The 14,460-nt window shown below is 31.2% G+C and overlaps 1 protein-coding gene across 3 annotated transcripts in view; it reads right to left on the bottom strand.

Annotated features, from left to right (window-relative positions):
• Positions 1–4,833: 4,833 nt before the first annotated feature.
• The window catches only part of LOC139986479 (potassium voltage-gated channel subfamily KQT member 1-like), a 79,654-nt gene continuing 70,027 nt past the window's right edge, over positions 4,834–14,460 (bottom strand). For all 3 annotated transcript variants that reach the window (XM_072001867.1, XM_072001875.1, XM_072001884.1), the window contains one exon: positions 4,834–13,859. In XM_072001867.1, the coding sequence (XP_071857968.1) occupies positions 13,758–13,859 (102 nt within the window). In that variant the 3' untranslated portion in view covers positions 4,834–13,757. The remainder of the gene's footprint in view (positions 13,860–14,460) is intronic.

Here is a 14,460-nt window from a genome sequence, read left to right as displayed (position 1 = left end):
ACGTACGAAAAAAAAAAAAAAGGATATTATATATATTAAGCATAAAGTTCTTTCAGCTGAAGCTATTTTCTAATTTCGCGCGTAAATTTATATCTTAATCTTAAAGGCGGTTCAAACGCTATTTACATTTTTAACATTGAATTCGGCACAGATCACCTGTATAGTTAAAAAATAGTGTATAGTTAATAAAGAAGATAAAAGAAGTCACAGAACCAGCAGTAACTTTACGTTATAATTTATAACAGTTTCACTTGTCTATTAATCTCGTTTTTCTTCTCTTAAGTCTATCTAGTTAACAAGTTTTTCAATTATATTCCTCAATTATATTTGTAATTACGATTTACAATGTCACCTATTTGTATACATTAAATCATAAAATTTGATACTAGTTAATTATCTACGAACTATTATTTGATAATAGTAAATTAAGAATTCTCTTATCAAATGTTTTCTGGTTAGTAAAACAAATGCAAGGGAATGCACACGATATGGTATTCACCGTCGTATCAAGATTTTTATCAAAACCTCGTGCCAGGTTGAACACGTTAAACTATCAACGAACTATATAGTATTCTTAACGATTCTAGTATCAAGAGCACTAAAATCGAAGAGTATTGCTGGATTTGTTATTTAAATTGATTTACAAAGTGGGTACCTTTGTATCATGGATTGTTACGTTCAGTTTCTCTAACTTCTTGCTTTGAATTATTCTCACATTGCCATTTTCTTTAAGTAAACAGCGATGATTCATATTTTTTGAAAATTGCTTCAAAGTCTGGAATTACTTTTATCGAATAATTATTGCGTTAAAAAGGGTGTCTTTTTTATATGCAATTTAAAAATTTTACATTGAAAGTAGACTGTGAACTTCGAAGAAAACAAAAGATACAAGTTTACAAACGCAATGGTTCAATGATGTAGGAATATTTTGTTTATTTATATTTCTAATTACTATCGTTTCCAAAATAACAAAACGAAGCATTTTAGATTTAGAATATTTTAGAAGATTTAGATTGAAAATTTTCATAGAAAGAAATCCCAAGACTTGTCAAGTTATAAAGAAATATTGTACTAAATCATTAACTCAAGTGTACGAACGAACGTGTATACAGGAATATTTTAAACAAAAGCACACGTGTAATTACATGAATTAATTTTATAAACTTAAACTTTCTCCTCGTATACCATTTTTTCACCTTCGAATATTCGAAATCAGCCACCATTAAAGATCTTGGCCCCACTTTTACTGGATAAAGCACGTGTTTTTAAGAAACATACAAAACAGAGATACGATCATCGGAATAGACTCCAATATCTTCGAAGTAATATTTTAATTACGTCCTCGCAATAATAGTCGACCGACAATTTTTCGAACGTAGAAAAAGACACACAGCCAGTGCAAAAGTTGGACAAACTACAGCGTACAGGTTGAATTGCCGATTATATTTTTCAATACGTCGATCTCTGTATTTATCGATTACGATTTATCGGTACAGCGATAGTATAGTCTATTTTATATTGCACAGACTGTTAAAACGAATAATGTTGCTCAAGAACCTTTCGAGATTTGATTCTTAAAGTTTATGTATATCATATTATACAAATATTTGGTGATGTGCCATTGGAACGAGTTTAGTAATTTGACAATGTGTTTGTATCACAACATATCGCTCTGCAATATTATTAAATCCCTTGGAACGTTCGTGTTAATACTTAGTTATACATTTGATCGTAAATATTCTGTCTTGTATCATAGCTTGCTTAATCTACCTTCATTTTAAATACGATTAGATTTAGAAATAATCCTAGAATTTCTTCGATATTAAATGTCTAATTTCGGATAGCTTCGACATTATTTATACAAATTACCGTATATCGTATTAAATATTAGTGCGAACTTCCCAGAGGATCCATCGATTGTTTTACGAGTTCTCATAACGCCACTCTTGGGCAACACAATTCGCTCGAAACGTCTGTATTTGTGTATAGTAACCATAATGTAAGTAAGTACATGCCATGTATTTACAGTAGAAGGAGTTAAAAAACCAAATGACGAGAATTCATTTTTATTTTTTCAATGATATTTCCAATGATATCTCACGCTATTACACGATTTCCAAGTTTTGTCTGTTACAGTGCTCCGATTTTTACGATCCTTTAACAAAATGTAGATATCATGCAATAGCGGAAAAGCACGTGTAGCTTATTGCAATATCTCAATATCGCTAAACAAATAAATAATGATTCGATTTCTTTGTAAATAAATTCTTTTAATCCTGCTACGACTCCTGAGCATTTATACGCCAATTTCGGATCTGTTTCAACAAACTAGACAAATTTCAATATAAAATACAAATCTAAAATTGCTTTTATCGACGATTTGTTTCGCAATTTCCTTAAACTTAAGAAACCTTTTTAACATTACAAAACACGATTGGACAAAAAATGGCGAAAAGGTCGCAAGCAGGGTTAATATACATAGCCATATTTTCGAAGAATTTATCATTTAGCTTTTCAACTCTTCAAGTACGATCTTAAAGATTATTTTGTGTGATCGTTAAGTATAATCGTAATTGATAGTCACGTTAGATAGCTCGTTTATTCGGTAACTATAATAGAGAGTAGTAGTAAAAACACAGCGCGTGTCAGATCGATCGCGGAAATCGGATTGCTTTCAAAGATTTCCGTGATTGTTCCAACCATTTAACGTTAAAAAGTCAACAGTATTGTCGACGAGCTACTATTAGCGGATAGTAGAGGCAACTACGGTGATATGATTGAGTTTCGTTTATCTCGTTTCCGTAGCTTCAAAAGATTCGATCGTGAACCCTTCTCGCGATTATTTTACTTTCTTTCTTTTCTTTCGCTCGCAACGAATACGTTTCCTGAATCGCAAAATTGTTCAGCTACTTTCATTTCCGACCTTATTTCTAATCGATTTGAGAATCGCGAATACATTTACAAGTTCCTCCAAGAAAATCCGATCGAGCGTGGATTTTACATTGAAGTTTGTTTAAAAATTGAAAGTAGACATTCGATTTTCGTTGGTACGATTAAATTTGATTCTACTGTAATGAAAAATTAATTCTGATTGATTTACATAAAATTTGATTTCATATATGGAAATAGGATTTAGTATCCATTTCGGTCAAGTAGGTCTGTCTCATGATCGTTCGAAAATATAGAGTAAATTGTGTCTTTTCTTCTTTCTTTTGTTTGATTTTATCTTTCTCTCGTTTTATTTTATCCAGTGTATAAAATCACATGCATCTTTGTAATTATGGTACACGTCGAATTCGCTTTGACGATTGGAAGAAATCATCCTTCGTGTATCAGGTTCCTTTCCTTTTCTATGATTTAAAACACATTTTGATGCACTAGATTTTATCTACACATAAAAATACAAGAAACGTGAAACCAGGACAATACAGGAAACGTACTGATCCTTGATCCAAAAGTATCACGATTGAGGATAAAAGGAGATTATTTCAACATTGGTTAACCATCACAACAAATGGTATCTTTGCTTGAACTTTTGGACTATGTTGTTAGTTACTATCACTTTGTGCGTTCGTACCAATATATATTTAATTCAAGAGACAACAAGATTCATTATAGTAACAACGCAAGTTTAGCTGTTCGATTTTACATGATCGGGGCATGAGACTAAAAAAATGGAAATTACCTATCTAGTAGACGTAGAAGCATCCGTAGTGTAATTCTGTAATTAAGCGATTATTGCTTTCGATTTCGTTGCTGATATATCAAAACTATCGAGGCAGATGTTGATGAACCTGACAAACATTGCATTCTAATGAAGTTTTTAATAATCTATTATCTATCTCAGTGCGTTATAGATAATTGTAGGTACCTTTTCGAATACACAGTAATTTCTTCATTTAAGAAATTTTATATTCATAAGGCTTTTTAATTAATTGTTCGTGACACTAACGGATCAAGGACATACGAAATCACGTTCGTATCGATAAAGACAGAATGAATAAAAATTAAAAGTAATTGTTTTTAAAGATACAGCACTATGTGGACAAGTACACAATAAATAGCTACGTTCCATTGTACGAGCAAAGTATTACAATTCTGACAAATTTTTGCGTCTTCTTACATATATTTTATCGAATGGATATATTCAGCAAAGCACCAGTCATTTATATAATAAAATTATTACCATATTTATTTGTCGAATTTTTTAATTAATTTCTTAATATTAGTCTTCAAAGAAAAGTTGATTTCTTAGAAACTTATGGAATGTTTTCCGGGAGACTTGTAAAATAAAAATAATTAAGGAATTGTGTTACCGTATTAGCAAACGTTTCGCGATTTTTGTTATAACATCGTACGAACTGAGACAACAAGAATAAATTTACTTTTACAAAAATATGAATTTACGAAATATAAGATTCGGTGTGATTTAATAGTCTTCACTTGCTGGTTATAATTTACATGTCATAATTTTCAAATTTCTAAATCTAGCGACTAATCGAAACTCTATAAATTTTATATTTCATATACATACTACAGAGAATCTATATTAAGAAGAATTAATCTACGACATAAACATCATTTTGCAAAACGATGTTCTTTCCATACAATTTACTGTTAGAGTTTAATTTTATTTCGAAAATGCCACTGAAACAAAAGACCAATTTTAGGTGCAATAAATAATTGAAAATATTAGAATTCTGCGAATATTCTTGTGTTTCGATCATTATGGCTGCTCCATTTTCGAATTATATTTTCGAACAATTTCCAACACGATCCAAGCTTTTGAAGCTAGACCACGCCAGTCGTGAGTCGAACTAGTTTATTAATAGTTTCACAAACAAAACTTCTGAGATGTTTCTAGACAAAATAAGTAGAATTAATTTTATTGGGTCAAATTCTCAGTGGCATACGCTATAATTTTGTCAAAAGCAATAACAACAGTTAACGCTAATTATTGTTTGTTGTTTTGATACTGAGTTATGAGGATTTACAAGAAACGACGTTTCAGTATTGCTCGCTTCATTTCCTCTACAATATTTGTTACTTTTCGTTCGATAGCAACAAGTATATATGTAATTTCACAACATTTGTTACTGTGGTTACGTTTAAATTGAAAACTAGAAAAAAGAAACTACCATTATTTCTAACTATCATAAAAGTCTTAAAGATCCAATAGCATGTTTTATTTTAGAAATTGCGAGCAAATAGAGATTAATTGAAAGAACGAAACTGGTTCGTTTCTGCTAAGAGAAAGGAAAGAATTTCGACTAAAGGTCATCACACGTTCTAATTGCGAACTGCAAGAACTTTTGCAAAATTTGTTGAAATTTTAATTCGTAGATTTAATCTTTTCCCCGTTTATACACGCTACGATGCCATTTTAACACATTGCGTACGGAACTATGTTTCTTAAATTTCTTTTCCGAAAATTTTGAAAAAAGCTTTGATCATAATTCATATAAAGTATGTGTGTAAAGGTTTGCAATATAAGAATATTATATAAAAGTATTAAAAAGTATTGAGAAAAGAATATTGTATAAAAATTATTTTTTGTCGTATTGCAGTATATGTATTAATATTATTGTGGGCGTATCATAAGATCAAATGATCAAACGATACTCCCAATTTGAAGAAAATACGATTAAAATATCTCATTGATAGTTCATTGGAAACTATGAAGAGTAGTATACTATACAAATGTATATACAAATGGTTTTCAAATCCATTGCAACTTTAATCAATCTTTCTCAGCTTTCAAAAACGAGAATTTGTTGAAAAACAAAAAATTTTATTATATAACTATAATTAGACAGTTAGTTTGTAAATATTAGTTCACTATCCTTTCTTTTTTTTTTTTTTTTTTTTTTTGTTAGAATTAAATTCTTTTTTAATATCAGCTGTCTAATGAAGATCAACGGTATTTCAACTTGCTACTATGCCATTGTTTAATTTGATTTGCGTGTGATTATTGAATAACGTCAATATTTCCATTATGTGAAATCAATTTAGCCTTAAATATGCAGTGTAAAATTTAAATATTGCAAGATCAGTACGCAATGTATTAATATCGTAATTATTGTATTATGTTGAATTATAACTCGCGTAATACGAGCACATCCGAGATATCTTAAAACCATGATTTTAACGCTTTGCGCTCAATTTTCTAATTGTACTATATAATCTTTTTTATAATTTTCTTTTTCATCTAGAAATATGCATTCATTAAATGTTTTTTCCTTCGTTGAAAATAAACTCGGAAGAACCCGAGGATATAAACAAAGCGCGAACGTACAACATTGTTGTTTATTCAATTGTTAATTCCTCAGTGAAATGAATTTCTGTTTTAAACCGCAGTGGAGATTACATTTCCTGGAGATATCACATTTTTTCTACGTTTAATTTAAAATTCATTCTTTGTAAAACCGAGAGGCAACGTGTTAAATAAAAGTTACATTCCATCTCGTTTCAACCGAATATTCGCGAATAATTTTGTAAAATTACACGAAGCAAAAGCGTCTATGTACATGTATATCTATTTATACGTTTTACGATATATACGTTACACGTACACTATTAACAATCGTATTACATGTATTTTCGGCCGATTCGCGAACACTACTTGCCTTCCAAGATCCTCGCCATAAATGTTCTACAATTTTTAACAAAGCTATAAATACAACATATCAACCATGTAAAAGTTGTAAAACATTATCACGACTGTGATAATATATATTTTTATACATATCCTTTATAACATTTCTTTACAATTCGCAAAAATTGTCTCTCTATGCTCGGAGTATATAACGAGAAACATGTTGAATTTTGCAAACGAAGATACAACCTACTTCTCAAGCACATTTATGGTAAAGATTTGTAGACGATTCGATTGAAAAATAATTGGGAAAGTTTTCCTGATTTCACATGATTTTTAAGTTTGAAGTTTAAGATAATTTTTATTTCTTTTTATTATGCTTTTTTTTTATCTTCTTTCTTTTCTTTAATCACTATGGTTTTGATGAGCGTCGATTAATACTACCTTCCTATATGAATAAACATGATAATATTTATGCGCAATTTGATTTTATTCGAAGTCTCTTAAATGTTTTCTATTGTAATTAGCAGACATTACGGTGGTCCAGTTAAAATGTTGTACAACGAAAATAAGATATACCGTTGTGAGTATAATTTTTGGACGCTTCGATTGCCCGTGTTTCGATACATCTTTTTGTATAAATTCAGATAAAATTCTTCGTATTAACCCTCATGACTGGAATATTAGATAAATAACGTGACAACAAAGTGAAAATGAAATTATATCGTTATTTACTAGTACATACTTGTAAGTTATTCAAGAGATATATGTTTAGAAAAGGAGGCCGTATGAGATAGATGGCTAATTCGCGTGAAAAGCTAAAAATTTACACAGAACCATCGTTACCAATCCTGGACAATGTTGACATTTTATTGTTTTTATCAAGTAACTGAAATAAATAGAATTGTATAATAAATACTTATAAAGTATATTATACCGATCCATGTTTCAACTGAAAATTAAACAAGATGAAAACCATTGATAATTTATAACACTTTGCTTTTCATATTATCGTAAAAAAATGTCATATAAATTTAAACGTTTTAGTTTCTTTTTTGTATGGTTGACGTTATAGTAAAGAGAGAAGGAAAAGCTTAATAAAAAAACATACATATAAAATTATCTTTGTATGTTTGTCAGATTTCTCAAGTTACTGAAATTTAACTCAATGGGTCAATTTGGAAATTATTGGAATGTCAAATAAAAATCTACCCAGTACCTATCTAGTACGGGTTCTCATTATGATCCAGAAACGTACCTCGAGTTTCATCCTTTAAAATTCATCACTTATGAAACGATTTTCAAGTATGACTTTTTCGGTTTAAACTTAACACGATTCTTTCACGTTGTTCTCCCGAGATTATCAGTTAGTTAACTTATAATAAATGTTCCCAGAGTATTCTCATAGAATCGAAAAGTTGTGTGTTCCAACATTGATTATTAATCATCGTTCACAAAGAGATTCTATCGGAAAACAAAATCGTTAATGTTTATATACTCTTTACGCGCGTATTCACATTATTGATTGTCTCTACTTATGGTCGGCAATATAATAATCGAGTGATTTTTAAAATTCATAAACTCTTAAAACGTTCTCTCGAAACGATCGATTGAACCGATTCGTTTTTAGGATTAATGACATAAAAGTTTCGAGATCCTAAAAAACGTTTCTCGTTGAATTTTCATCAATGCAAAAAGTAATCTGGGTAGTATGGGAGCATTATTATCATAGTATTTTTTTGTTTATATTGCATGAATAAAAAATGAATAAAAACTTTCGCAGCAATGTTACTTTCGAACGATATTTGTATCCTCTTAAACAATAATTTCTTCGCGTATTCTTCATAAAATATTCCACCTATAAAACACAAGAATTACACGCATACCTCCCTATTTCTGATTACTTTTTTAATTGCAATATTTAACAATTCTTTCGCAGCATAACGCGTCTTTTTCAAATATTTTTCATCGTCATATGAAAGCATGAAGATTGTTGCGTACAGAGATATTGCTATTTAAGAATTGCTTTCAAGATTTAACTTCACACTCCTTTCGTACAATTTTCTCATTTCTTCCCCATAATCTTGTCTCTATGAATTATTATTTACACATGTTTATTTATGAATTATTAACTTGCTGTATTCTTATTTGTATACTTATCCAACGAGAAACGTTTCATTGTCAGGGACGAAAGAGACTAACGTCGAGCGACTTTGCATTACGAAATTGAAAAATTCGTGCTGTACCTTCGGAGCGTACCTACATGTATATATATATTGCCATTATAATATAGTTTAATAGTCCTACTATATCGCCTACGTTATTTATAACGCTATCTTACACCTAATTCTATCGTTGATATTATTAATTAGTTGCGTTATAGTGGAGTTAGTCGAGTAAGAGGCACCATAGAATCTTTATATCGTACGATCTTAATACGTTGGAGCGCATTTTACAGAGTATTTTTCCGTTTTCATCGAAGTGTAGCGACGTTTTCGAAGCTACTTACAAACCGAGAAATCTACCACAATGGCAAGAAATCGAATTATGATCATAAAAGTAAGCATTACATAACTTAATAATTATTAATGGTACATTTACGATCGATTGACTAGAATATGTTCGTCTTAATTAGGCAACTTATATATTATAATTAGATAGTCAACTATAAAAGAACGAAAACTCTTTAACAACATATATCTTACAATTTTCTTCGTTATCCTATTAATTTTATCATTCGAAATAATATTTTTACATCTATAATTTTTTATATATCCAATTACATTCGAGAAATTACCTTCTTTGAAAATTTGTTAATGATACTAAAAAGATACTCGATTTAAAAATACTCCTAAAAAGCTGCTTCGTTTAAGTTTCTCTATTCTCGCTATATATTCATATGATATTCATATGTATGTATTTATATATATATATATACAGAATTGCGTTACGTTAGACTAATAATAATAACATAGTGAAGACGATAGATATATTCAGTGCAATATTTCGCCCGATTATGTACGTAATCCTAGTTATCAAGAAACTGGTCCTTCCCACACAGAGATCGATTAAACTGAAAAATTTTCGTGCATTTCCAAAGCACACGTGCGTTTCAAAGAAACTATCCGCAGAAGATGCCGATTTGTTTTACCATTCGAATGTATAACGATATCCTCTCTTTCTTGTTGGTTTAATTAAATTCAAACCGAAATGATCGAGTATGAAAGAATTGATTTATCACAGATTCATTTACTGTATCTTTGAACATGGATACATTGCTTGAAATCTTGAACTCAAAGATTTTGATGAAGATTTCTTCTTTTTTAATTATAGGATATAAATTATTATTATGTTCGAATCAATATTTTAATCATTTTTAAGCGAAACGAGGCCACTTTATTTTGTTAGCCAAACTTTTGATTTAAATTACACTTATCAAATAAAAAATATTATCAAATATTTAAAAACTTATCAAATATCAAATAAAAAAAGTAATAATTATTATTATAATTAATTGGTAAATTGCAATAGAAATAGAAAAAAGGAGCAACGAAGATGAGTACTGTACAAAAAAGAAGAGATGCTCTATAATTATTTCATCTTTTTGAAACTTATTTGAGTTCTAATTATTGTTTAAATGACGAGCTCAGGATTTTCATAGCCATAAATAAAATATAACCTTTATGTTCCTTTACACTCGAATGGTCATTGAAAAATGAATAATAGACAGAAAAATGCTTCTTGTTGTACGGCATACGTACGCACGCACACGTCTAGAATCGCTTAGAAATTAGACGTGAATTTATATATAATATTTTACGGTGTCAGTAACATTACAATTCGTTATATGCCATATTCGATAGCCTACGTAGAAAATATAAATGTATTTATACATGCAGAATATAATTCGAATTTCTTTTTCTCTTTCTCTTTTTGTTTTTATTTCTGCAATATTTCCACTACCACTATTCTTTCGTCTCCTGCGTTCAAATGCACAATCCTTCGTGCGTTTACGAGCAATATCGATATAAGATATTCGTGGCATGATATAAATATCTGAAATTGTACAAATATGTTAGAAAATGTATTGAATAAAATTTTTTGGATATTTGGACGTTCTTAATCTGAGATTTGTAAGGCAATAATTCTCTAATGCCTCTAACAGAGACAAAAAGATTTAATGAAAGTTACAATTAAGAAAATTAAATATCCATCAGTTTATATTGCTCTCTTATATATTTTCTGTCGTGTTTCAGAACAGTTTTCGTATATAAGATGGTGCTGAGAAAACTTACTTCATTCTATTACAGTTTGAGTCTGCGAAAACCAAATATTTGTCAGTAAATCACGACTATGAATGTTGGAAAGCAATTCAAAATAAATATTTTAAATGATTAGACCATTAAATTTCACGACAATTCATGATAAAAGATAATGTTTTTCGTAATTTCCTGCATAGTTTTTACATTAAAACATATTCGCACAAAACTTGCGGAGTGAATTAAAAACCACGAACACCCTATATAGCTACCAATTCTACATTTGCATCAAAGATCATTTAGGAGAAGATGATATTTCAACGATTTCAAAGTACAGATATATATACATGTATAACATTTTCACGTAGTCCGGCAAAGTTTGCGTTAGAAATCGAGGAAAAATAAAGAGAAAGAAAGAGATAGCGAGAGGGAGGGAGAAAAATGTTCGTTTCGAGCAAAAGTATGTATAGAACTCGACATCGCGTTTTTGTACAATGCGTGTTCCCGCTTATCGTCCACGCGTACACGCGGCTATACCTCGATTCCCTTCTAACTAGCCTAGCAACAAGTTTTGTAAAGTCCGTGATTAATTTTAAGGCTTAATAATTGATCATTATTACCAGCAGAGACTAGAAGTTGTATCTGTATGTGTATATATATACACACAAGCACACATGCACGCGCGCAAACACACAAGTATATAATAATAAGTATATTATTCTATATATATATAATATATGTATATAAGCCTATTTATAGAGATATATCTTGTCTAGGAAGTTTCTCTTTATTTGCTTATTGTTCCTCTCTATTATTCCTAGTTGGCCCATGTGATGTTCCCAATACGTTTGCGTACGTTTCTCCGGCGTATCGTCCTACGTAGCTTTTTTGAAGAAACTTCTTCTATCTTCGGTTTTTTTTTTTTATTTTAACACTTCCCCTACTCCGATTACCAACTTTCTTATCACGTTCCTTTATAAAACACATATTTCGATAAATTCTTCAATGTTCACCTGCAGATCCGATTAATCCGACTCGTTCGGAATTTCGATCTCTTGGTTACATCGTGCGACGCGAAGAAACGTCGATCAGCCGAAGATCGACGTAGTGAATCGATTAAATCTTCATTAACACCAACGAAGAATCTTCTATACCTTTTTTCTATTTTTATCTTTTTTTTTTAATTCTCTTTATTTTACTTAGTTTTTCGTTTATTTTCTCATTTCCAACGTTTCTAACGCTTCTATCGACTTGGCAATCATTCCTCGTTCGTGCGAAGAGAATTATCGTTTCTGTGCGTTTAGTGTGATCGTTTCGCGAAGGCCATTGATATTTTCCGAGGACCATTGATCCTGCGTAGCGGAAGTATCCAAGTGACAACGTCTCCATCTTCAGTGAGCTTTCGTTCCCGTCGACTCATACTAATTTTCAATCCCTTTAAATGTGAACCGATTTCTTCCGGGAGAAGCGCGTCCTCTGGGCTGGGGAAAGCGAGTTTTTTAAATCTTTGGTGTTCTTTTTCTCCTTTGTCTATCGATGAGGTGCGAACGAGTTTAAAGAAAACGATATCTTCCATTCTTTTTCCCTTCTTTTCCGAGTATTTAACGTTCTTTCTTCTTCCCTTTTTCTTCTTGTTCTAAACGAGTTCTGTATGATCTGATTTTGTGAATGCTTTGCTTCGATTCACCTCTATTCGTTTAGTTACAGTCCATGTCACGAGTCATTGAAAATTAAAGCAATTTTTAGAGTTTGAAGTAATGGAGTTATCAAAGCTTCACTGATTTGATTGTAACTTCTTTTCTGTGTATCATCTATATTCTTTTCGATCTTTATTTCGTAAACGTACTTTGTTTTCGGATTTATTCGAAAAATAAAACAAATTGTAGTTTCGTTCTATTAATCATTGCATCTTATTTCCTTTCTTTCTTTTTGGACAGATATTCTTATCAATTTTATCTTCAAAGTAATTTTAACTAATCACAATTCTGACGTTCACGTTATATTACATTTATTTATCTGGATGTTTTCACAATTCATATCAATTATATTCCAATAACAAGCAACAGATTATTCATTTACTCTTATTTAGTCAACATACACCATCTCCAAAATAAATCCAAGTCTGTTTTTACAACTACCAATTTAATGTTTAAAGACAGATTCATTCCTTCTTTAATTTACTGTATCTTCTTGAATCGCGTCTTAATTAGCCAATCAATCAACTAATCTATCTTTACTTTTTCATTTATTTCACAGCTTTCATTTCTATCAGCGGTTCTTTGCTGAAATTACTTTAAACCTTCGCCACCTTGAATGCATCCACCATTTCCTTTCACCCACGCCATTCATCGCTTTTTCCCATACTTTTTTTCAAATTCTTTACGATTCATCATTTCTTTCAATGCTCTTCCAAATCCTTCGCGATTCATCGCTTCTTCCAATATCCACCCAAATTCGTCACTCCTTCCGGTGGTCTTCGAAATCCTTGACGCGATTTATCACTTATTTCGATACTTCTCCACTCCACTCGATTCATCACTTATATCGATATCTTTTCGATTCTTCGCGATTCGTCACTTCTTCTTATATCCTTTCATCAACGGCGACAACAGTAAGGAAAGATGGGAAAAGAAAGAAGAAAAAGAAAATAAATGGGAGAATAACCCGATAAAACTGTCCGCGCCTGCAGTTTCCTTTGAACGTTATCTCCACCTCGGTTCGTGACGCGAGAAGTCTCACGAATCAGTAAATATGTGTCGTGCTCGAGGGCTATCGGAGACATCGATTCAGCCGCTTTTGCTGAGCATGTTCGAGGCGACGCTGGTTATGGTAACACGGGGTAAAGTCCACGGGATTGCCGGTGATCGCGAAACAGATGGCACGAGCTCGCCGGGGGCTTTCTGTTACACGTCGTCCTCTATACTCCTCAGAGGTATTTGTTGCTTTTGTGCTACTGCGTTCAGCACGTAGACCAGCTGGTCCAATTTCTTGTCTATCACGGACAACTGCGGACAGAAATGGTTTCCATATAAGAATCAATCTTCTCACTGTGGCGCTTTGGATAGAAAAATCTCTGCCTTTCGACCTGAGATAGTTTCCTTTGGACTTTCTATTTTCTTCCTTCTTTTTCCTTTTTTTTTTTCTTTTCGTTTAATTTTATTTCAGAGATCAAGGAGAGAAGATTAATAGATCAAGTTTGTCAAGACGAAGGATAGGTAAGAAAACGGTTTGTGTGCTTACATTCGTTTTCACTTATAAAGGGATATTTTATATTTTTACATTCTTTGCTTTATATTTTGTTTCTCCTTATTTCTAATCGTGCAACGAGGTAGAAATTCTGAGAAGGAATCGATCGATGATTTTACATTCGGTTAAATACCATTTACTACGGAGAATGTTATGACGGATTTAATCAAAGGAGACGATTAATAACATAATTCTTAGATTTCGTAGAAAAATACAAGGAAAAGATGGTTCAATCCAAAAGTTGTAACGAAAATCGTTATTAATTTCAAAGCTTCCCTCGAACAATCTTAAAAAGAGGAAGGGAAAAGAACAATGAAAATTTCAACTTCCATTTAATGATACTCGAATTACATCTTTCTG

The sequence above is a fragment of the Bombus fervidus genome, chromosome 1 (assembly GCF_041682495.2).
Source record: "Bombus fervidus isolate BK054 chromosome 1, iyBomFerv1, whole genome shotgun sequence".
Classification (NCBI taxonomy): domain Eukaryota; kingdom Metazoa; phylum Arthropoda; class Insecta; order Hymenoptera; family Apidae; genus Bombus; species Bombus fervidus.
The sequence above is the reverse complement of the archived record's forward strand: the minus strand, read 5'-3'. Positions and strand labels throughout refer to the sequence as shown.